At 44.1% G+C, this 25,996-nt stretch overlaps 1 protein-coding gene across 1 annotated transcript in view; it reads left to right on the top strand.

Annotated features, from left to right (window-relative positions):
- Positions 1–25,996, top strand: part of IQCH (IQ motif containing H) — a 112,092-nt gene that overhangs the window by 7,178 nt on the left and 78,918 nt on the right. Inside the window, exons 2-5 of the mRNA XM_040968459.1 lie at positions 5,916–5,992; positions 6,572–6,610; positions 17,054–17,605; positions 18,346–18,412. Of these exons, the coding sequence (XP_040824393.1) occupies positions 5,916–5,992; positions 6,572–6,610; positions 17,054–17,605; positions 18,346–18,412 (735 nt within the window). The remainder of the gene's footprint in view (positions 1–5,915; positions 5,993–6,571; positions 6,611–17,053; positions 17,606–18,345; positions 18,413–25,996) is intronic.

Raw genomic sequence — 25,996 nt, forward strand, 5'->3', positions numbered from 1 at the left:
GAGTGCAGGGTTCCAAGGCCCTGGGTCGTCCTTGACTGCCCTCCCAGGCACAAGAAGGAAACTGGATGAGAAGTGGAGCTGCCAGGATTAGAACCAGTGCCCATATGGGATCCCAGTGCATGTAAGACGAGGACTTTAGCCTCTGGTCTACCGTGCCAGGCCCCAGGAATCATATTTCTGCTGCTTTCCTAGGTCATAAACAGGGAGCTGAATTGGAAGTGTAGCAGGCAAGACATGAATTAATGCCCATACAGGCTGCCAGCCCTGCAGGGATAGGTTTAACATAGTATGCCCAGGGCATCAGCCCCAATAAACAGTATATTAAAAAAAAAAGAGGAAAATGAGAAGTGAAAAATCTTTTTTTTTTCCTCAAAGAATTTTGAATAATTCAAGTAGTTACTGGCCACTCCAAGAAATGGGGTTTAATCCCTCTCCTCTCCCTGCTTTTATATGTGATCCAGATTTAGTTACTCACTCCTAATGATAGAATGATCTATATAAAAATAGAAAATTTACAGTAAAGACACTGGGCAAACTTTAACCAAATGACTAAGGTACTATCACCATTGATAAATCATATTAATACCATGTGATGAAGAAGGAATTCCACCTGCATAATATCCTAGCTGCAAGTAACCCATGACCACTGTGAGGAAGATGTCAGACAAAACACATCATTGCAGACTTCATACAGAAAATATCTGGCTAATATTCACTGGCAAGGTCATGAATACACATACATATTATGTATACATAGATATGTATGAAAGAAAGGTGGATTGCTCTATTAACATTTAACCAACAAGACACATTAGCACGGATAGGATGTATGTCAGTGGTAAAAGGACTGATTCATCAAGAGACTATATATTTCTAAATGCTCATACCTTTGACAATGCCTAGTTAAAATACATGAACCAAAATTTAATGAACTGGAAAAACAAATGATTCTGCCATTTTTGCTGAAGACTTTGAGTCTCCTTTCCATAATCAAAATAACCAGTAAACAAATAAGGCAAGAAAAGAGACTTGAGCACCACTGTCAAACAACTTTGGCATAATTATGAAACACTGAAATTCACTAAACACGAAGCAGTCACCAACGTATACCACATCTGGATCATAAAACAAATCTAAATACATTGTTCTTTTTGTAAGATTTATTTAATTTTATTGGAAAGGCAAATTCACAGAGAGAAGGAAAGTCAAAGAGAGAGAGCCTTTGTCCAATGATTCACTCTTCGAGTGGTTGCAACAACCAGAACTAAGTCGATCTGAAACCAGGAGCTTCTGGGTCTCCCGCATGAGTGCAGGGCCTCAATGCTTTGCATCGTCCTCTACTGCTTTCCAAGGCTACAAGCAGCGGGCTGGATGGGAAGTGGAGCAACCAGGACACTAACCAGCACCCACATGGGATCCTAGCATGTGCAAAGCGAGGATTCAGCCATCATGCTGGGCCCAAACACATTTATTCTTTCCTTTTCCCCCCGCTTTAACCATGTCAGAATTAAACTAAAATGCATTAAAAAAAAGTATCTAGAAAATCTCCCAACTATATATACATCAATGAACTTTAGAAAGTCATGCCAAATTACACCAAATTGTACAGTTACCCACAGTGTGTAGGAAATTGTCGGACTTCCTGGCAAATGAAAACCTCTTCAGTGTTCCGTGTCCTACTATTCCCAGCCTTGTTATTCTGTCTATCGATGAAGCAATACCAGCTTCCTTTTGGTTAGTGTTTGCCTAGGGTGTCCTTCCCCTTCTTTTCCAGTTCTGTTCCTCAGTCCAGCTTCCTGCTAGGATGCACTCTCTTGGGAGGTGGCAGATGATGGTGCAAGTACTCCAGGTCCCCGACATTGACCTGGGGGACCCAGAATGAATTTGGGGCTTTGGGAGACTTTCCCTTCCATCTCATGGATCTCATGGCCACTTGATTGGATGACAGGCTGGGAAAGTGAATGTCTAGGAATAGGGTTAAAGTTGGCATGAGACAATAGCTATTTAGTCTGATGACTTACCTTTAGCTGCATTCATTCATAAATACTCTGTTCTTCATTGTTGAATATTTAATCCTGTCTGCCAAGCAATCCTGCCCCTATACTCCTTAATTTTAAAGAGCTTCAATAAGTTCATAGAAAATGCATAATTATGAAAGAACTATGTATAAATTTCACAAGTTCCTATACCAAATTACACTTATTTTTCAATTCCATTTTCCACTTTAGTATTTATATTTAATTTAAATTTGATAATAAATGTCAGTTTTAATAAATATCAAGTTTTAATTTGATATGAATTTAATCTGGCATGAAATATCACATATTTGCGTTTAATATCTAAGACATATATTCCTTTTTTCTGAGACTGACAATCCTAGGGGCAAGGCATACTGTCACATTGAAAAACACAGGGGCTGTAAAAATCAGCAAGGAACAGAGGACCAGAGCGGCTTGGCAGCAACATTCATAACCTTCACAGGCGCATACATACAAATTTGTCCAGCAAGACAAGAGTCTTTGTTCCCCTGACATTAGCTCTGACAAAATTTATCCTACAGATCTTTCCAGAAGAGAAATTAGTGGCAAAATAGGCAATGCCTTAGGATATAGTTTTCCCTTTTTTAAAAAAAGATTTATTCTATGTGTTTGAAAGGCAGAGTTACAGAGAAAGGAGAGAAGTCTTCCATCACTGGTTCACGTCCCAGATTGCCTCAACATCTAGGGCTGGGCCTGTTCAAAGCCAGAAGATTCATCTGGGTCTCCCATATAGGTGAAGGGGCATAAGCACTTGGGCCATCTTCCACTACTTTCCCAGGGAGCTGGATTAGAAGTGGAGCAGTCAGAACTCAAACTGGTGCCCATTTGGGATGCTGATGATATAGGCAGCATCTTAACTTGCTATGGCACAACGTTGCCCCAGATAGAGTTTTCTTAAAGATACCAATTCTTCAAATACAGGTGTCGCATAGAACCCAAAACTCTATGAAGCTATGTTTAGTTATATCATTATTGTAGGTAATTAATAAAGTTTTTAGAGACATTATTAACTGTGGATTATCTGTACAAAATGATGAATTGTTGTGGTCTTTATTTTACCAAATCTTCTTAGAATTATACTGAAGTCCTTACTATGTATGCCCACGGGGCCATTTGTCAGTCTCTGTTTCATTTCAGTGGAAGGATTTGGCCCCAACTCTCTTGTCTTCAGGAACCCAAAGTTAAGCAGAATGTGTGCCAGGTCTGCATATGAGTCTCAGGTCTTAGCAGTGAACCCGTGGACTCAAGGCAGCCTGGCAGCACATGTGGACTGCCCTGGTGGGACAGCAAAGTCCAAAGTGGACAACAGGGTAGGGGAGATGAGACCTAACGCTGGGTCTGCACACCTTAATGGCCTGCTGGCCATGGGACAGGGGTGGGGTTTGGCAAAAATAGAAGAGATTGCAAAACAAAGTCCCTCTGGTGGAGGTGAGCTTTGGTAGCAAGTTTCCAACAACTCTATGTTATAAAAAATAAGATTTCTTTAATTTGAAAGAGCTACAGAAAGATAGATAGGAGAGAGATCTTCTATTCACTTTTTTACTTCCCAGATAGCTGCAACTGCCATGGCTGGGCCAGGTTCAATCCAGGAACTCCATTCAGGTCTCCCACATGGGTGCTGAGACCCAAATACTTGGGACATCTTCATATGTTTTTCTAGGCGCATTAGCAGGGAGCTGGATCAGAATTTGAATAGCCAGGACTTGAACCAGTACCCACATGGGTTTCTAGCATTTTAAATGGTGACTTACCCTCTTCACTACAACATTGGCTCCCATCTCGCTGTATTATTTTTTTTGAATGGCTGAAGCTGCTCCTTACAGCCCGCTTGAAGCAGTCTGAGGTCACAGAGTCCTCAAGATGAGGCTCTAGATTACGTATTGATGCTCTTCATTAGTGGCTGTCTCCATAATCAATTTCCATCAATCCTTGCTAAGGCTATTGCTTTAGAGCTAACAGAAAACAGGAGGCACTACACTGAAAAAAGTCTCATTTCTTTCCTTCGAATAGCCATTTAAATCCTTCATGTTTCGTCTTTCTCAGAAGAACCTCACCTAAGAATGCTAGACTAGGCCCATTGTCAAAGGTGGTCAGATTTGTTCCGAAGCACCAGAAGATACCTGCCTGTGACACGCTGTAGTCCAAAAGTCGTTGCTTACAGATTTGATCAATTTCCAGATACTGCCTCTCACTCGTGTCATGGGCCCAAGTCCCTGTGGTTTTGAGCATCATCTTTTTTGAATGGCCACACAGTAAGGGTACCCTGAGCCATCAGTGTCTGTGAGCTCCCCATCCTCGGATTCAACTGACTCCAGATCAAAACTATTTGGAAAGTGGAGAATCAAGATGGCGGAATAGGGTAAGGACACGTTTAAACAGATGGAGAAACGTTTAATTAGGATGAAGCAGAGAGGACACATTCCAGGAAATAGGAGAGGACAGAACATCAGTAGCATCATTTTCTTCAAGAAGTTTCTTTATTTTCATTTCTTCAACTACACATTAGTCATTTAGTAGCATGTTATTTAACTTCATGGTATTGTTAATTTCTTTTTTCTTCTTGATATTGACTTTGTTTTGTGGCTTTTCATTTAAGGGGATGTATAGTAGGTGTGTAATGGAGACTGTCATGTCTAGTAACATGTTATTTAATTTCATGGCATTGTAAATTTCTACTTTTCTTTCTGTTGTTGATTTTGCACTATGACTTTTCATTTGAGCGGATGTACAGTAGCTGTAAAATGGAGACTAACATCCAGATGTGAGGATACAATGTAGTATGCATTTCTACTTCCAGATAAAGATGGACTTACAATGAAACTGTTTACTGTATCTTGACAATAGGATTCTGGACTCTCTGCCATTGTCCATGCCCACAATGATGGACATATGACTGTATATGAAGAACTATGCTTTAGTAATGAGATAGAGGAACTAGGTGGAGTGAGGGGATTGGGGCTGGGATAAGGGAAATACCAGGAGCCTATGGACCTGTATCATAAAATGATAAAAATAATAATTTAAAAAAACTATTTGGAAAGTAAATTATTTCTGTACTGAACATGCAGCAGACTTCGAATATTGCCATTCGTAATTCCTCAAATGATACAGCCTAACACAGTGGCATTCACATGTGTTAGATATTCTAAGTCAGAGCAATTTCAAGAATACCAGAGGACATGCATAGGTTCGATTAGAAATAGCCTCACCTGTCCACTCAAATGATGGACTCAAACTCAGGAAGGGCAGCAAAAACAAGACTTTTTTTTTTAGTTGTCTTGCAAGATCAGAAAGCATACAATGGTTCATAGCAAGCTATTTATTCTCTAGCATGCAGGCAGGCCCCTCCCCCAGTTCCTCACTGGCTGAGTACTAAAGGGTTACAATCTTCCCAGCATTTGCTTCAGCTGTTCTGGCCATGCCTCACATCCTGCTTGTCTGAGAACCTCCCAAGGTTCTTGTAACCTAGCTGTTATGCTAACCAGCCACTTGCAACTTTCCCCACAAGCTATTATTGCTAGCTAATTATCTCCTCAGAGCTAAACACCTTGCTTTGAAAGTGAACTTCTCATAGATTCTATGCAAAACGCTAAGCAATTGTTTATAAGGGAGTTGAGCATCTGTAGATTTTGAGATGGTGAAGTGGTGGGGTGTTCTGATGGAGCTGATGCTGCCCACACTTTTTCATTTTCCTTTTGCAGTCAGGGGTCCCTGATGTTTTCTGTGGAAAGGATGCAGACAAGGGTGGCAGTGAGCAGGTAGCGGGGATTGGGGGAGCATTGCCTTTCATAGCATGAACTCCAAAGCATTTCCCCAACCCCCACCCAGGGCTGTCTTTTTCTGGAAGAGGTAATACTGCACCCTTTCCACCTGCAGCCACCTTCACCACATCTCAGAAGCCACCAAAGGAGCTGGAAGAAGAAACAGACTTCCACAAGAAGCAAAAAGCAAAGGTATTCACACCCATAACTACAGAAAGGAGACTGTTCTTACAACATGCATTTGAGATTTTTGGCTGTACCCACCTGTTGCAGAGCCATACCCTTCCCATGGAAACAAATGCTATTTCTCCAGAGGCTGGATGGTTGCACAAGTCCACTTCAAGTCAGCTGATGGTGACACCATCAGTGGGGTCTGAAACAGAACAACTGGGTGAATCCCTGCTAGGGCTGGCCAGAACACCAGAAGCCAGGGATACACTAGCTGCTGTGCACAGGCCCTTTCTTCTCCATCCTTCCCCCAGTGGGCCCTGCAGGAGGGACCCAGGCAGCTTCTGATTAGAGCTATTGGTGTAAATATTGACTTTGTGCAACTCTCTCTCCTGACCAAAGAGGACTTGGAAATCTGTGCCTGGTTGTCTAAGGGATGGGGAAATCATTCGCTAGTGATTAGCTGCTGCATGCCTGGCAAGAGGGGGCTGCCGGACCAGCAGAGCGCAGTGGGGACACTGGGGATAACGTTCTGAGCCTTCTGTGTTTAATAGAATTGCCCACCAAGTGTCATTTTGATTTAATTCTCATTCTTCATTGCAGGGGAAAGGCAGAAGATCAAGAGGATACCACACTAGGAAGGTCTGTCATCTGTGTGAGTCACTACAATTGGGGGTCTGTCGCCTAATGTTCCTCTCTTTGGCCACAGAACAAATGTATGGGAGGCCATCTCATAGGTCTAGATGGCCACAAAGCTCAGTTGTGCTTCCTTCATTGAAAAAGAAAGAAAGAAAGAAAGAAAGAAAGAAAGAAAGAAAGAAAGAAAGAAAGAAAGAAAGAAAGAAAGAAAGAAAGAAAGAAAGGAAGGAAGGAAGGAAGGAAGGAAGGAAGGAAGGAAGGAAGGAAGGAAGAAAGAAAGAAAGAGGAGGAAAGAAAGAGGAGGAAAGAAAGAGGAGGAAAGAAAGGAAAAGAAGGAAGAAAGAAAAGCCAAGGTTCATCGAAGGGTGAAACCTTTCTCCACCCTCTGTCAGAGCAGAGTTGCTTGCTAGGCTTCAGGCCAAGCCACTGATTCCACTGATTTAGCATCCTTAGTATCCGGCCAAATCACACCCGTCTCTCCAATTAGAGACTGTTACCTTTGAAACCATAAAACCTATAAAAGAAATAGAGTGCAAAAATACACTCAACCGTGTCCTGGGATGCATCTTGCGTGTGTGCACTTACCTGAAACGCACCCATACGTGAGTGTGTGTGTATAAAAGACAGAGAGAGAACACACATGAATAATGTCATAGGTATAAGTTTGGGATTTAGACTTAAGCTGGTCACAATGAAGGTAAAAAAAAATATTGGACAAATGAAAAAGTCCCCTCAACCTGGCAAGTCTGTGCTGGCGTGGAACAATGCCCTGGATCCCAAAAAGGTGACAACAGCCTTGGAGGCCAAGCAGAGAGGAGCTGGATTCTTCTCTTGGCAGCCAAGTAACTGTGAGCCGGTCACTTGGATTCTCTAGACCTCTCTTTTCCTCCTCTCACCAAACGGAGAGATGCCTCCTGTCCCCCAGGACTGCTGCAAGGATCAGACAGGTTCATGGGTTTGGAAGCACCATGGAAACACACAGCACTTGTTACCATAACTCACCAGTCCATCCAAAAAAAATGGATTCATAAAAAGTGTACATCTCTATGGGGACCATGCAATGTTTTGATATACTAATTAGTTTTAAAAAGCCATCTTCTAGGCTTAGCTTTCCTTTTTTTTTTTTTTAGATTTATTTATTTTTATTGGAAAGTCAGATAGACAGAGAGGAGAGACAGAGAAGAAGATCTGTCTGATGATTCACTCCTCAAGTGACTGAAACAGCCAAGGATGAGCTAATCTGAATCCAGGAGCCCGAAGTTTCTTCCAGGTCTCCCACGCGAGTACAGGATTACAAGGCTTTGGACCATCTTCTACTGCTTTCCCAGGCCACAAGCAGGGGGGCTGGATGGGAAGTAGGGCTGCTGGGACATGAACTGGCAGCCATAGGGAATCCCGGCACATGCAAAGCAAGAACTTTAGCTGCTAGGCTACCACATCGGGCCCTTAACTTTCTTTTTTAAAAGATTTATTTTGGGCCCAGCACAATGGCCTAGCGGCTAAAAGTCCTCGCCTTGAACGCCAGGATCCCATATGGGTGCTGGTTCTAATCCCGGCAGCCCCTCTTCCCATCCAGCTCCCTGCCTATGGCCTGGGAAAGCAGTCGAGGATGGCCCAAAGCCTTTGGGACTCTGCACCCGTGTGGGATACCCAGAAGAAGTTCCTGGCTCTTGGCTTCGGATCGGCATAGCATCAGCTGTTGTGCTCACTTGGGGAGTGAATCATCAGACAGAAGATCTTCCTCTCTGTCTCTCCTCCTCTCTGTATGTCTGCCTTTCCAATAAATAAATAAGTCTTTTTTGGAAAGGCAGATTTACAGAGAGATCATCAATCCACTGATTTGCCTCCCAGATGGTTATAACAGCCAGAACTCAGCCAGGAGTCAGGAGTGTCCTCTGCATGTCCCATATGGGTACGGGAACCTAAGGATTTAGGCCATCCTCTGCTTCTTTCCCAGGTCATAAATAGTAAGCTGGATTGAAAGTGGAGCAGCCAGGACACAAACCGGCACCCATATGGGATGCCAGCACTGCAGGCAGAGGGCTACCGTGCTATGCCACCATACCAACCATAAGTTACTTTGTTTCTTTCTTTTCTTCTTCTTCTCCTTCTTCTTCTTTTCCTTTAAGGGTGATGAGAGGATCACACACACAGAGACCACAGAGATAGGCAGAGAGAGATATCTTTGATCTACTAGTTCACTCCCCATGGCCTTAATGTCAAGGACTAGGCCAGGCCAGACCTCCCATATGGGTAACAAGGACCCATGGACTTGAGTTATCTGCTGCTGCTTTCCCAGGTGCATTAGTAGGAAGCTGAATCAGAAGGGAAGCAGCCAGGTCTTGAACTAGCTCTCCAGTTTGCTGGTGTTACAAGCAGAGGCTTAGTGCCCTGCACCACCAGGGCCACTCAGGCTCTGCATTCTAGTGGGAGCGGCAGTCACCCATTTTCCAGGATAAGGAGTCCCACCTTTCCCACCATGCCTCCAGAACTGTGAGAGAGGACAGGGCTGCGTCAGCCATGAGGATCTCATGCGTTCCTTGAGAATCCAGACAGAACGCTCGCAGATACACTGATCAATACGAGATCCTTCCTCTTGCCTCCCTTCACTTTGAATGGAAAGAAACTACCAGCTGGGCTCTGCACAGCAAAGGTGACATGTGATTTGACATGCCCAAAGGCATGATTTGTCTGGAAAGTTTGTAGCTGCTGATGTCCACTGAGCATGCCCCGTGGGCATGACCCTGGGGACCTTCCATACTCATGGACCCCTCCTAACAGATCCCTGGAACCTGCACACCATCAAAGTGTCGTTGTTCCTCAATCAGAGGGTAAGGGGTTGGGTCACAGTTCTCCCCACAGACCTTGCCAGGATCTCTTCTCCAGGGGCCAGTTTTTCAAATATTGCTCTTATTGGTAGCGCTGTCACTGGGGCAGCAAGCATGCAGGGAGTGCTCCCTGGGTCACAGGCGAACAGTCTCACTGGGATTTCACAGCATCTCCAGGTGCAGGGACCACTCTTGTTCCCATTTCCTGGAGGAACTGGATACCGACAGGTTAAGTCATCTGACTGGTAAATGTCACAGCCACCATACAAAAAGGGGCTGTGTGACAACCAGAGCCTCAAGGCATTAGGGATTTTAAAAAGTTGATTATTTTGGATGGAAATCTTTGTAAAAAATGGTTACATCTCAGCGTAGTGTCATGTGTTCAGTAACCAGGTTGACTTATACAGTCATCAGTGTTCATGTCTGCGGCCGTAGCCGTGACCTCTGCCGTCATGTCTGCCATGGGGAGACTTTGGTGGCCTTTTCTGTCTTTTAGGTCTGTTCGTCAAATAGACAAACTCAGGAAGTTAAGTCCACTTGAGTCGGTTGAGTTCAATCCAAGGATCCAAAATATGAAACAAAATAAAAGAATGACCCAGATAGAGTTTGTGACCGTTGTTTCAAAAATTCAGGGCAGCTTGATTTTTAGGAATCTAATAGAAAAGTTTGATGTTTTGAGGCCAGAAGTTGGCACAGCAGTTAGGACCCTGCTGAGGGTCCCCGCAGCCCATCCGAAGGGTCAGGGTTTGCATCCTGTCTTCGCTCCTGAAGTCTCAAGTCCAGCTTCATCCTAAAGCGCACCCTAGGAGGCAGTAGTGCTGGCTCCAGTACGTGGGTCCCTGTCACCCACACGGAAGACCCAAATTGTCTTCCTGGCTCCCAGCTTTGATGTGTGCCTGGCACAGCTGCTGGTGGTATTAGGAAGTGAATGAACCAGCAGATGGAGTATCTCTTTTGTTCTCTGCCTTTCATGTATAGTTTAAAAAAATTCTCTTTAAAAAGATGCAAGCTTTGTATTTTAGCTCCCTCCTTGAGGTAGAACCTCTTGGCAAAAGCCTGCGGGCATTCTGGAATCTGCAGAGCTCCCCCGCACTTTCCCTCCCTCAGAGCTCCAGAACACAAATCCACAAATGACTCCGGGGACCACAGTACAGCTTTGTATTGGAGAACCAGTCCACCTGGTTGCAAGCTGTAGTCTCAGCATTCACTCATTCACTCCTTGCTTCATCCATTCATCCATCCAGCTCATCCTTATCTCTGACCACAGACTGGGCCAGTGTTCTAGCCACTAGGGACCCAGGTCTGAACAAAGCAAACTGAGTTCCTGTCTTCTTGGGATTAATATGCTAGCGAGGGAGGCGATGACTCACAGACACTTGATGCAGTGTCAGAGAGAAAAAAAAAAAAAGGCAAAATACCCACGGAGCTGGGATGTTGGAATTCTGTGAAATGCATTCTTTAGCAACCTGTGATCAACGCAGTTGCCATGCACACATTCCCCCACCCCACCCCACCACCCTTGGGACAATGAAGACTCTAGGCTTTGCCCAGGAGATGGTGTGGGTCCTTTCTGATGCGTTATCTACTGTGGTTGTCTGGGGGAGACAACAAAGCTGTGATGCAGTGTTTTTGCTCAGATACCCAGGAATCCACACTGCGTATGTCTCCCCTCCTCTCAGTCCGTATCTCCAGCAGACCCAGCCCATCCATCCTCACTGTCCCGAGTGGTCCCTAAGTGTGTCCCAACCTCTTCAAGCATGTTAGAAAGGCAGCAGGAACGATGAAGTCGATGCGGCAGTGAAAGGAGGCACGTGCCTTGGAAAGGAAATTGCACGGTTGACTGAAATTGACTCTACATTCATTGACAAAAAAAAAAAAAAAGAAGAAAAAGAAAAATTTTTTCCCAATTCTGTTCTGTTTGGTCTGCGGTCAGATTCTGGTGAGATTCCACGAGGATGGGGATGTAGCGCTCTGGGACAGATTTCAGAGTTCAGAAAGCCTCCCTTGAATGAAAGCACCTTCCAAAGTGATGGCAGAAATTCCTAGAAACTTGCTGCTCCGAGTGGCCTTTACAATGCATTCACTTTCTATGTCTCCACGCAGTGAACTCTCTGTTTCCACATATAGCCTGCCTCGTTTATTTCCCTCCCCCGCTTTTTTTTAAAGCTTAGGGACTCCAACTGTCTCCTTTAATTGACATGATCCTGAGGCTTTGGCAGTTTCTGGGTCTTTCAAACTGAAACCCCTCTTGTTGACTTGCAGATCGCCCCCCACTTCAGATTCACCACACTTCCAGCACGCTTGCTTGGCTCATGAGCATGGTCAGGGAATGAATGGAACATTGTGCACAGTGAGGGGTGCGGGCACTGGTGCTCTAGGTGCAGGGGACAGGATAGGATGGAGTGTAATTATCACTGTAGTTTTGCAGAATTCTCTCATTTGTCTTTTACAGATGAAAATATCTAGATTCAGAGAGAGTAACCGCCCACCAAAGAGTATACATACCAGGGAAGGATAGGGATTGGATCGGAACCCAGGTTAGTTGGATGTCAGGGCCAAGGCTTATTTTCCTGGCCCCATAATAGCAGATCACATGAAAACCAAAGCCAATGACCTTCAAGGTCTCTTGTACTCAGAAAATCAGGGCCATGATTTTGCTGACTTACTGAGCCCTGACTAAGTCAGCTACACTTTCTGAATATAGCGTTTGACTTTTGAGTGGTTCCAGATAGCTGGGTTCTTGATGTCTGTTCTGAATGAAGTTCAACAGATCATGTACCCTCAATGAAAATTCAAGAACAGGGTCAGACATGGTACCCTGATCTTGGGAATAATCAACATATGTATTTTTTCTTTTGCTTCATCTTTGTGTGTTGTAAACATCATCTTGCCTTCCTGTTTTTTTAAAACTATTTATTTATTTGAAAGCATGAGAAAGAGGGAGACATGCACACACATCACAAGCCGTGATCCAGGAACTCCGCCTGGATCTCCCACACAAAGGGCAGAAAACCAAGCATTTAAGCATCATCCACTGCTTTCCCAGGCACATTAGCAGGGAGCTGGGTTGGGCACGCAATTCCAAATGACACCCTGATATTGGATGCAGGCGACCCAAGTGGTAGTTCAATCGTTATACTATAACACCCTCCCTTACTTTCCTGGATTTTTTTTTCCTTTGTCTTAAATTTAGAATTTTCCCTAAATAACTGCTCCAGAAACTCTCAAAGTTACCTAATTAGTGATTACACTCTGCAAATGTAGAAGAGCGTTTCCCCAGCTAGTTGACTCAGTTAGTTAGAGCAGGATGCTGATAATCAAGCCACAGCCACAGGTTTGGGCTCCGTGCAGGCTGATCAGTGGGTGCAGGTGCCTCAGGCAAAGGTGTGGCTGCCGTCCCCAAGAAGACCTGCTGCAGTGGTCATGTGTCAGCAACTCACTCTGTCCCCAGCAGAACCCGTTCTGCTATTGAGTGGGTACGGCCACAAATGGGAGTGCAGTCCACTCCTGGAAGGGTGGATTCCAGGGAAAGTGAGAGTAGGGAGCAAGGAAGAGGAGGTGGGAAGAAAGGAGGGGGTAGTGGGAACCAGACAGGTTAGTGGAGCTAAACCAGAAAAGGAGAGTGACAGAAGGCGCCGGCCATGACCTTTAATCAGGGCTCTGTCTCCTGGCAGGCTGGAAAGCATCTCCAGCTTCCACCTGCTCTGTGGGGCTCACACTGCTGATGCACTGCTTTAATTTGGAAAGCCTTCCTCTGGAGAGGCATGGCTTTTCCTTGCTCCGAGGCTAAAGTGCTCCCGAGTGTGGCATTCTCTGTGACAGATGTACCACCGTTATGCTTTAGCTGACTCCAAACCCACAAACTTCCCGGGGCCGTGGTGGTCTATTTGATGTCCAAGAGCGGGGGTCTCCTTTGAGAGCCCATCTTTGTTGGCATAGCCTCCAGGAAGATGGGGAGGTGTATAATCCCTTTGTTCTGAAGCAGCCTCCAACCCCCAACCCCCAACCCCCAACCCAAGGCTCTCCTTTGATAAGGCCTGAACCTACATGTGCTGATGGGCATCGACAGCACCCGACCCAGCTCCCAGAAAGGCACTGCCCACCGGAACCTCTCCCAAGGCTGCTCCATTTTTTCACAGGGCATTCTATCTCCATGTGACTCTCTGCAAAGATAAAGAATATCAAGAATATTTGAACAACTCCAAAACTACAAGATTGTCTGGCAACCCTCCCAGCCATGGCTTTGCTTCTTACAGGAATCTAAGATCGTTGAGGATGGGCTCCCACACGGGACTGGCAGGACCAGCCAGCTCTGTCCATGCCCATCTGTGATGGTTTTGTGTATCTGTTTCTCCATGATGAAGCTCTGTCGCTCTCTCTGACTGCTAACCTTCTCGTTACCAGAACCCGCGCTTGAAAGGAGGCAGACACATTACCATGGACCACTTCCACTGAAACATCTGCCATTTATCTTCTACCGGGGGCTGTCACAGCCCCTGCCAGCCCAGGCACTGCTGAAGGGGCTATTATTTCTCCAACTCGCTCATATCCATCCAAGAAGGAGGAATTAATTTCCACCTACCAAACAGTTCTTTTCTCTCTCTCTCTCTCTCTCTCTATCTCTCTCTCTCTCTCTCTCTCTCTCTCTCTTCCTCCCTCCTTTCCCCTCCCCATGACCAGATAACAGAGGGTTAGAGTTTTGGCAGAAAGACTTTCCCACCTTTCTCGTATTAAGTTGCAAATATACCAAAGCTTCATTGCTATTCAAGCAAATTCCCCCTTGTAGGCCCAACACTTGCTTTTCAGTGTTTTCATTTGAGACAACAATCTAATTATTCCATTGCCAAGAACCTGAGAAAAGGAAAAAAAAAATCTGAAGGGCTGTGCTAATTGGCTTATAACCCCCATGTTTGCATATCGTGCTTTTATGGTGAATACGTTTCTTGGTTCACTTTGCTGGTGATAGCCTTCTATCTTGAATGGATTTGGATTATTACTCTTTGTTAACACTGAGTAAAGACAAAACAGGAGCTGTTTAAAGCAGTAACACTCGACACAGCACTGGGCATCACAGAGAGCATTATAATCCTACAGTTAGAGATGTGCTTATGGCAAGAGATTTCCACAAGGTTGTGGAGAACGGAATTCAAAGATAAGCTTAATTTGATATTGAGGGGCTAGAATAGCGGCTCAATAGGCTGATCTTCCGCCTTCAAGTGTCGGCAGCCCATGTGGGCACCAGTTTGTGTCCTGGCTGCTCTACTTCCCGTCTAGTTCCCTGCTTTTGGCCTGGGAAAGCTTGCTGAAGATGGCACAGATTCTGTAATCCTACACACATTTGGAAAACCAAAAGAAAGCTCCTGGTTCCTGGCATTCGAGAAATGAACCAGTGGATGAAAAATCTTTCTCTTTCCAATAAAAATCTTTCTCTTTCCAATAAAAATAAATAAAATTAAAAAAAAATTTGTGTTGGACCTGGCGCCGTGGCGCAAGTGGTTAAGGTCCTCACCTTGCACGCCTGGGATTCCATATGGGCGCCAGTTCTATCCCGGCAGCCCCGCTTCCCTTCCAGCTCCCTGCCTGTGGCCCAGGAAAGCAGTCGAGGACGGCCCAAAGCTTTGGGACCCTGCACCTGCGTGGGAGACCCGGAAGAGGCTCCTGGCTTCGGATCGGCATAGCACCGGCCGTTGCGCTCACTTGGGGAGTGAATCATCGGATGGAAGATCTTCCTCTCTGTCTCTCCTCTCTGTATATCCGCCTTTCCAATAAAAAAAAAAAATTGTGTTGAAAAAAAATTAAAGTCCATGTGTGGCTTTCTCTATAACATGCCCCTTCAGTGAGCTTTCTGAAGCCCTTTCCTGCAGTACACAGGACATGCCAGCTTTTGCAGGGGCACTTGGGACCTATAATCTCTGCATTTCTTCTGTGCCCACCTCAGCCTCAGAAACAGCTAACCACCAGGCAGGGTGTCCTTTCCCCAGTACCTCAGCTTTTCGTCATTGAAATTTAGTGCTTTTGCAAGGCGTAACAAAATGTCCAAGTTTATAAGTGTAGAGGTGACGTTTCGTGTTGCCATTATCATCTATACCTCTTCTAATTAGATTTTGAAAAGACCAATCTTTATTTGAGAGGGAGCCAGATCGATACACAGGCTGAGAAACAGACAGAGCTGTGATGCACTGGAGCCATAGCTGGAGTCCAAAGCTGCAGTGCAATCCTGCCACTTGGGTGGTCGGAAGCTGGTCACTTGAACCATCACCTGCGGCCTCCCAAAGTCTGAATGGATAGGAAGCTAGGACCACAGTGGCTGAAGCTGGCTGTGAACCCCAGGCATGATCATGGAAGATGCAAGTGTCTTATCTGCCTTTACTGTCAGGCTAACGGCCTGCTCCCCAATGACCTTTGTTCTGGCTTTCTATATTCTGTATACAGAAGAAAAAAATGTCTACTGTCACATTCTTATAGGAAGCTTTAAAACATCCATCAATACAGAGAGAGGAGAAAATGAAAAAACAAATGCTTCCTTGATTTTATTTGTGATTCTGATCTACCTGGTAACAGCCCCAGATATGTCCCTATGAATTCTGACAGCAGAGTCAACAAAAGAGCAACCTGGAAAACAACAAAGTTGTTAACACACAACATAAGAGTCCTTGTAAAATTGCTCCAGATATTGAGGCTGGCATCATGGTATAGGAAACTAATCTTCTGCCTGCATGCAATGCTGGCATCCCATGTGGGCACTGGTTCATGTCCCAGCTGCTTTACTTACCATTCAACTCCCTGCTTGTGGCCTGGGAAGCAGGGGAGAATGAACCACATGGGAGACCCTAAAGAAGTTCCTGGCTCTTGACTTTAGATCGGCTCAGCTCCAACTATTGGCGACATTTAGGGAGTGAAACGGGGTGGAAGATCTTTTTTGGTCTCTCTGTCTCTCCTCTCTATAACTCTGCCTTTCAGATGAACATAAATACATTTTTAGAAATTACTCCAGATATTAAATACAGTAATTATCAAAGTGAGGATCAGTCAGGAAGTCAGACATAGTTTGTTTTTAAGTCAGGCATTTTTACTTACTTATTTTTAATTTTTATTTGAAAGAATTACACACACAGACACACAGAGAAAGATCATCCATCTACTGGTTCACTCTGCAAATGACCAGAACACAATGTCCAGAACTGAGCCAATCCAAAACGATGAGCCAAGAACTTCTCCCCCGAGTCTCCCACATGTGGGTTCAGGTTCCCAAGGCTGTGGACCATCCTCTTCTGTTTTCCCAGGCCACAAGCAGGGAGCTGGATTGGAAGTTGAGCAGCCAGGACATGAACTGGCGCCCATATGGGATGTTGGTGCTTGAGGGTGGAGGATTAGCCAGTTGAGCCCACATGCTAGGGCCTCTAAGTAGATTTGTCTGTCTGTCTGTTTAAACCCTACACCCTAAATCTGTTACAGATTTAGTTAGTTCTTCACGTTAAGATCAGAATGTTTTAAATCAATCCTGGGATTCCCTAACTCCCCATCACCGAGGGGTGCAAGATGAGACTGCATGTATCTGGACCACGCTTTACAGGAACTCCCAGATCCTTTATGACTGGCCCCACTTTTTTCTCCACAGGCCACGAAAATCATGACACCTTGCAGATCTCTGAAATCCCCATGGGAATACGACTTTCCCATCTACAATGGCACCATAGACAAGTCAGACCCAGACTTCCTAGCGTTCAAGGAGCGCTTCAGCTCAGCCTGGGGAAGCATATTCTCCGTGCTGGAGCACCTGCAGAAGTTTCTCCAGGATTACAGCATCCCGGAAGTGAAAGTGAAGGGGACAGCTCTGGTGGCCCTCCTCCCTCAGATTGAGTTGAAAAGTAAACCGTCACGCCTGGACCTCCTGTCGGTGCTGGAGAACCCGGACCGTGTGCAAATGCTGCTGAGTGTCCCCGGGCAGAAGTTCAAAGGCCGGGAGGGCAAGATGAATGCTGCCATCAAGATCCAGGCCACGTGGAAATGCTTCAAGGAGCGGCGGCTCTTCCTCCTGTACCGCGCGCAGAAGTGGGCTTCGGGCGTGATCGCCATCGCCTGGCTGCTGCACTGCCACAAGACGCGGCTGAAGGCCATCCTGAGGGAGTCCAGGCAGAGGCACCTGGAGAATTTCCGCATCCGAGCCAAGGTGCCAGCTGTCGAGGCAGCCCTGCTTTGTTAAACATTTCTTGCTTGAGCGAGCGCCATACTTCGTCTCTTTATCTTCTCCCTCTCGCCAGCCACCCTCTTTCTCCACCTATCATGCTTTCCACTCCCCTCCACCAACTCTACATCATATATATAATATATATAGATATATATATCTTCTTTGCATCATATTTTAGCTTTCCTTGGGAATCGGGATTCTGCACCTGCTAAAATCTGTTGCAGTTTTTCCATAGCGTAGAAAAAGTCCCTTCACTTCCACTACTATAGTAGCTCTGTCAGAAAAATCAATATGTTCACTGTGTTACCTTCTCCCCCTATCTATACCTTCTGGCACTTTCATTTGCTAAGGGGGTGGGGGAAAAAAAAAGAAAAGAAATCCTCTCTTGTCTCCATGGCTGTCACCACTTTGTCAGAAAGTATTTAAGTTTTCAGACAGCCTTTTAATTAGTGCTCACAATTTCATTTATGTTTGCTTTCTTTTTTTTTTTCATTCATATTCTGTTAATTAAGTGAGCTGTCTCTAATCTTCCCCTGCCAGTAGCATCATGTAGCCACCTAATTAAATTAATTGGGGAAGATGTTTTAAGTATGTAATTAAATCAATTAATATAATTTATGCCTGGCTTAACTGTACAGTGGAAAAAAAAAAACAGCTGAAGTTTGACTAGATGAATCCACTACAGCTCCCTGTCACTGATCAATGCTCCTCTTGATTTTCAGCATCTGGCAACCAACTGGAATCGCATCAGGACCTCCAAGAGGACCATTATCCATATCCCATCATTAGGTATAACACTTTTGCCTGCAAATCTAACAGCAACCTCTATTACCCACCACATTATGGCTCCTTGATTGAGTTCAAGGAAGGCCCCTTGTTTTATTCAAATTGGTCTCGGCAGGAAAATGTTCTCGACATGATGAGAGTAATAACACAGGGCCCTCGCTCGAAACGGCGTTTAATTTGGGGATTAAGCAAATAAAGTCATTATGCGGGGGGCTACTATTCCGCGGAGAGGTGATTTGCCGTAATTCGCTTTCATCTGTATGAAATGAACTAAAAAGTTGTATTTTTTTTCCTCCCCCTCTCGGAAATAACAGATAATGTTTTCGATCTTCCTTTAATGATAGAACAGCCCAGGCCTGGGTGTGTTGTGGCGGTTAACGCCAATAAGCTGGGAGATGGCTGGTACACTGTTTTTAATCAAATGTGCAGTCAAAATGATAAGCTACATTCTCTGAAATTATTTAGTTCTAATTACGAGCAGATGGGATGCTTTATTTGCACCTAGGGCGCCTGAGCAAAAGGAAATGCTGTGTGAACAAGAATAATTAAGAAGTTGAATAGTGTTTTTTGCGCTTAAATAATCTGCAGTTTCATGTTAATTAGCACTAATGTAATTATTTAATTACATTTATGAATTGGGGGACTCAAAAAGCTGTTGCCTGCAACACAGTGGTGAGATAGGTATGCCAAGATGACATGGGGACTCTCCGAGTTTTGCACTGGAAGTGTTTTTCAATGCACGAGCTGCTGTCAAAATGTTTGGCATTTGTTTGCCTGCTGGTTTATTATGTTTTGTTTTTGTGTCTACCTGGTGTGTCGCACATTTCCCAAGTTGACTTGATAGAGTTCTGACAAATGGCTGAGCCCACAGGACTCTCTGTATCCCACACCAGTTCTTTGTTCAGGCCTTGGAACCAGAGCCATTCACTGAGTGATCTGTCGTAACAGAATTCAGGATTGCCATTTATCTCCGCTCCTGTATGAGTGTACCTGTTTGTGTGCTTGTGTTTAGTGTAGACACGCGATCCACTTGAATAGTTATAAGAGAAGGAAAAAAATTATATCTAAATATAACGAAGATTATTTTTAAAATTAATAAAAATATTAACAGCAACACAGGAATACACATTGTCCTAGTTGCTAGGGTACGTACTTAGATCTAAGTGTCTGTAAGAAAGTTAAGAAAAGGCTTCATTTGCCTATAGTCTTCCGTGTTTGAAATCCGTGCATGTAAGTGAGGCAAGACAGATCTGAGTTTCATCTAACTTGGGCTTTTGTTTTGGTGAGACTACTTTTGCACACAAAATTAGTTCACACACAGAAATTGCACTTGTAATTGATTGCAACTAGAGAGGCTAATTGCAGACCCAATTAACTGGCTCAAGTCCTTCGAATCAGGTGCGAGAGCCTTTGCTTCTGCAACTAATTGTGAACCTGACCCAATATCAGGTGGGATAGTCTGGGTTTTTCTCTCGTTTTTTTTTTTTTAATTCAAAGCATAAATCAGAAATAGGGCTCTCATCCTGCACTGTTAATAAGCACTAAGATGTTAAAGACACCATTTCCAGAAATTTCTTCCTTCTTACATTCCTCTCTCTCTCTCTCTCTCTCTCTCTCTCTCTCACACACTCACACACACACACACACACCCAACCCTCACCCTCCCATGCAGTTAGCCCTGCAGAGAAACCTGCTCCATAGCATCCCTGCAGAATGAAGCAATAATGAAAAGTAATGGCAACGCAAACTGAGATGTAATTCTAAATAACATTGTGCTAGAACTTCAAGAGATTAATGAAATGGGAGGCTAACCTGGCCAATGAAACCAGTTAAAAAGCATTGTCTTAAATCTGATGATTATAGCCAGTTTTCTTATAGATTCACATAGTCAGTTTATATCCATGCATTTTAGATAGAAAAATGGTAGCTGGGTAGATTATAAATAAATAGGTATGAGTCTTCCCATATTGTAATAATTTTAGCCTGCTAAAGAAAAACTGCTAACTACGCATGTTGGAGATGAGAACAAGCTCACGTACTTTTCTCCAGAAATCATTTAGGAATGCCAGCAGTACATATTCACAAGAGAGTAACACCTGAGGATATAGCATTTGTTTTCACACTGTGTGCTTTAGGTTTCAAAAAATAATTTGTGGACATTAAGTTTAAATAACCTTAAGCATCTATCTTAAACCTATCCCACAAAATTCTCAAACGACATCTTTTCTTAAGATGTGCGACAGTGTTTTCTTCTCTAGGCCATGTCCCCTGAGAATATTCCGGAATTTCTGCAACGTGCAACCTGACTTCATTTGTCTTGCACCAGCGGAACTGCCCCACATAATTCATAAGAAACGAAAGTGGATCAAAGGGAAGCCAATATGTTTTTTTTTCTTCCAAATACACTGCAATACAAGAATCTATTCACAGTCATTTCATTTCCAGAGCTGAGATGAATTCACTTTTCAAAATCAGTGGGTAGGATTTGTCAGGTTCAGGTAGGCCCTGAAAGGTAATGCCAGCCTTGTCCACCGTGTTCCTTTCCATAGGAAATTTGCTGTAGAATTAGCCCGTGACATAATTACACCACATCACTGGCCAACCGGGACTGCACTCACTTGTTTGAACCATTAAAATCAAAACGAGGTAGCTGCTGGCCACGTAACACATTGCAGTCGGGGGCATCCAGTGATCTGTTCATGCAGTTTCGGCCTCATTGCTGTAATTGGTTTATCCAGACATCCACAGGCAGAATGGCCCTCCCCTTGAATTCTTAACCACAAAATCACTGTCAGGTACCTTTAAATTTACTACTTGATCACATACACATTAAAGCAAAGACATAGTGTGGTACACCCCTCCTCAAAAGAAGGAGTTGTGAGTTGAATCGATGAATACGTATTTCAGGTAGCGGTCCTAGATAGGAAAGGATTTCTAGCTGTTTTTAAGCTGCGGGATAAATGGGACTGCTGTTGACTAATTGTCCAAAGAAACCAATTGGCCTCATAATTCAATCGGGTGCTAAAATATCATCTTTTCCAAAATGGATAGGCAGCTCTCTTAAGTGGATATTACATATTTTTATCATCATTATTGATGAAATACAATTATAGAAAAATCATCTACCATGGTTCATAGCAGGACTAGAATAGGAGTGTCTATTTTAAGTAAGATCTATCAGTCAAATAAGAAAGAATCACAACAAAGAATCCCAACTCCTATAGAACCAAGTGGAGGCCTTGGTTTAAAAAAAAAAAAAAAAAAAAAGTTTTGTTTCTTTTTTTAAGCCAACCAACTAATTCTGCTTCCAGTCCCTTTAGCCAAGTTATGCCTGCCCCACCAACTTCTAATCTGACCCCTGTACTACCTGATTGCAGGACATTATTTGGTGCCTTGTGGAAGCCCAGAGGTATTTTTTTTTAAATCTATAGAGATTTGAAGGGATGTGCTAAGCACACGACTCCAATGTCCCAAGTAGCTAGGTCCACGTCATCCTACTGACCAATTAAACTCCCAGGGACAGAGCTCCCCCTCCCTCTCTTCCTCCTTTACAATAAAAATAGGAGCCCTCTGGAGGTGGATTTTTATTCTCTCCTCCCTATAGTTTTTATTTCATTGCCAGTGGATCAACAGCTAAGAGGAGAAGTACAGAGTTGAACTTTACGTGGTTCTTTTCCCATTCTGTGAATTCTTTTGGCTGAGGCTACTCAGTAGTTAGTTTGTGGTCTCCAAAATGCTCCATTCCATAAAAATTGTGGAGTCATATAGTGCAAAGCTCATGAAAACATTTCTCAGCTGATCTGTCCCATTGCCAAAGGCCACCAGGAAGGATAGGAAAAGCTGGGGCCAGCAGTTTTCCTGGCAGTTAAAGCAGGGGGAAGGACTCTCACACCATCCCACCAGAGGGCTTGGGTTCAACTTTGGCTCTGGCTTCAGAAGCCAGCTTCTTGCCGATGCACAGCTGGGAGGCAGCAGGCGATGGTTCAAGTAGTCAGGGTTCTAGGTTCCTGGCTTCATCTCAGCCTCAAGATGACCAGGCTGTTGCAGGCATGACAGTGAACTGGTGAAGGAGAGCTCTCTCTCTGAACTGCCGCCCCCCCCAAAAAAGTGCTCACAAGACAGTTGTTTGTGACGAATGAGAACTGTGTGGACTTGAACTCACCTCTCCACATGTTGTTACATGGGCAAGGACAAGAAAAAGCCAAGGGTGTAGTGCTGAAATCACATTTTTCTGTGCCCATGAACACATCAGCACGTTTTTGCTTTCACATTTTTCGTTCTGCCCCTGGACTGGGAAATAGAGACTTTCAGTCAAACCTTTGCAGCCTTCAGCATACATCAGGAAGGAATCTTTCACTTTGCAATGCTGGTGCTGAGCTGGATCCTTGGGACAGGTGCACCGCTAACATCTCCCAGATAAATGTCCTGATTTTTTTAGAATGGGAGCAAAATACACACAACTAGAATTAAAACTTATTCACCCAAGTAACCCAAATCAACACTCCTTCCGATAACCCTATAATATGAAGTGATCTAATTTGGCTTGAGTTCTGGGAAGTAATGCCATGAAATAAGAAATAACATTGAGTTTGGTGTCAGATGCCACCATCCCGCAGGCCTTTCATGAAACACACTGATACCAGGATGAGCTCTAAGATGAATCTTTGCACAAACAGGGAGGAAGATATCTCCTTTCTCTCATCCAAGTACTAACCAGACCCGACCCTGCTTAGCTTCCGAGATCAGACAAGATCACGCACGTTCAGGGTGGTATGGCTGTAGATGCTATCTCCTTTCTTAACGAAAGATAGGGAAAGGTTTGTCCACTGGTTCTCAAACTTTCTAGTTTCAGGACTCCTTTCATTGGAACAATCACTGAAGATTTTCAGAGTGTTGATTTAAGTGAATTATATCTCATTGTTTCCTATTTTAGTGACAACAGAGATTTTTAAAAATTATTAGCAGAGGAGTAAATTCTGGTGTTCTGCAGTACAGTGACTATCGTTAACATGGATTGATTATGTTTTATGAAAAGCTAGAGAAGAACTTGAAGGCTCTAAACATGAAGAAATGACAAGTGTATCAGGAAATAGAAATACTATTTATCCTGATTTGACCATCACACATTGTATGCATGTATTGAATTATCCCATACCCCTTAACTATGTACAGATAATTATGTCAGTTTAAAAAGCAATAAAATAGCTAATAACTTATTTTAAAACAATAGTAATAAACCCATGACTGATGCTAACCTAGGTAACATATTTTAAATAGAAAGGTAACTATTTTTCAAGGAAACAATAACAAAAAAGTATTTAATGAGAAGAGTAATGATGTCTGACAAGTTTGCAGATCTCTTACTAGAACTCAGTTGAGATCTCGCATCTCTACATTCAGTCTATTGCAGTGTTTGCAATGAAGTAAATGAAGAAAACCTGGTCCTACACAGACACCATAGTTAAGTAAAGAAAAAGTATTTTTTAATGTTTTTAAAGTCCTTTCAGATCTTTATGCTGTTTTTCTTTGACATTATACTGAACAGCGATCATTTGAAGCATCAAGGGGATCTGAAATCATTAGTTTAACTTCTCGTATGTCAAAACTCATGAGTGACAATGACTGGAAGAGGCAAATAACATTTTAGGATCCTTTTGAAAATAGTGTTGACCTGGCTGACCACCCCAAAAGGACCAAGTTTCCCTGTGATCCTCAGATCACAACCTGAGACTCCGTGGCTCTGGCCACTTGCAGGACTACACTAGCCACTTCCAAAAAGTCTGAACAAGCCGAAGTCCCATGCGCAGGCATCAGGCACAGCAGTTAAGACACTCACATCCCTTGTCGGAGTGCCTGGGTTTGCATTTCAGCTCACTTACAACCCAGCTGCCTGCCAAGATGCGCACTGGGAGGCAGTAGGAGATGATGGTTCAAGTACTTGGGCCCCTTTCACCCCCTTGGGAGACCTGGATTGAGTTTCTGGTCCCCGGCCCAGCCCCTCAGCACCTAAGGCTGAGAGCATTGAGAGGAGTGAACCAGGGGATAGAAGGTCTCTGTCTCTCTGCCTTTCAAATAAATAAATTTTTTAAAAAGTCCTTGCCCTTTTAGAAGTGAATCCACTTGGACAATTTTTTTCTAAAAATTTTTTAAAATCAACAGCATACCTACTATATTTTCTTATGTGCGCCTGACAAAATCCTCTAAGCAACCCCACCTCAACCCCTAACAACGGTTACATAATCTAAGTGGCCCGGGTACGGATCGCTCTTGTTCTAAGACTCTTGGTCTCTGCCTCTCTTACTGCCTGGTATCTCTCGTGTGCTTTCATGGCAGCACAAGGAATGAAGACTTGGTTATAAGCCCAACATCACAGTTCTTTAGATTATCATAATATGAGATTATGCAGTCATTTGTGAAATATGTTGTGGGCCCCCTTATATTTTTGACATTAGAACACCAACTTTTTTTTTATTAATGAATTGGAGCAATGGAGTGGTCTCTTGCTCAACCTGCATCCAGTATGACCTTGTGAGAGAAAGAGAGAGGGGTAGAGTTACAGCTGCTCTTATTGTGAACTCCTGTATGCCTTGGAGTGGTGCAGTGTACCAGTGACGTGTTTCCAAGTGGGAAGAATCCCTAGAACCACTACTCCAGACCTTCAGAGTGGCATTTTTCATGTGCTGGTTCACTTCCCAAATGCCTCAACTGCTGGAGTTGTACCAGGAGCTCCACTCCGGTCTCCTGTCTCCCACTTTTTCCACGGCACATCCACCAGTACATGAGCGGGAAGCCTGTTGGGAAGCAGAGCAGGCCTGACTTCAACTGGGGCTCCAACACAGGAAGGCCACCTCACCAGCAGCATCAGCACTGACTGCTCCATAACACCAGCCCCCAAGATCATCACTGTATCCCAAGGTCAGCTGACTGATCAGCAACCTTGATTCCATTTGCACCCGTTCCCCCCTCTTTGATGCTCCTTAATTCACAGGCTGCGGGGATGAGGGACTGAGCCTCTTTGGAGGGTTTTGATTCTGCTCAGCACAGCAGTGAGAAATAAAAAGAAGAATCAAAAGTTCTCCATCTTCTTTGGAGTCCTTCCCCGTTCCCACTTAAAGAATCTTATCTTTAATCCATCACAGGAGCTAAAAGCACACTAGCAGAGCCATATAATAACCAGTAGTAGATTTAGATAGTCTTGGAGAAGAGACATGGCACTTGTCTAAGCATCCTTATCTGTTAGAACAGAGCACAGGAGATGTTGCTGGTATCTCAGCTTCTCTCCCCTTCCCCCAGTGTCCCTCTATTGGACCTCTGAAGCAACCACACCTGTCATCCAAAGGGTGATGTCTCCTGGCCCCTGGGTATGTCTGCCAGGGTATCCTTGCTAACAGTTCCCTGTTTTTGTGTGTAATTCCTGATGCCAGCCTTGATGAGGTCTTCTGACGAGGTTGGGTGGCAGGAAGCCAAAGTCAGAAGAAGTTGAGCAAGGAACCCAAACCCATGGGCGGTGTGGGCATTTCCAAAAGGCATCTTAATGGATAAGTCAGCCACACAGCCATTTACTAGCCATTCTTGAACAGTACAAAC

This window comes from Ochotona curzoniae, unplaced genomic scaffold, assembly GCF_017591425.1.
Source record: "Ochotona curzoniae isolate NIBS_2020 unplaced genomic scaffold, NIBS_Ocur_1.0 scaffold_4701, whole genome shotgun sequence".
NCBI classification, from domain to species: domain Eukaryota; kingdom Metazoa; phylum Chordata; class Mammalia; order Lagomorpha; family Ochotonidae; genus Ochotona; species Ochotona curzoniae.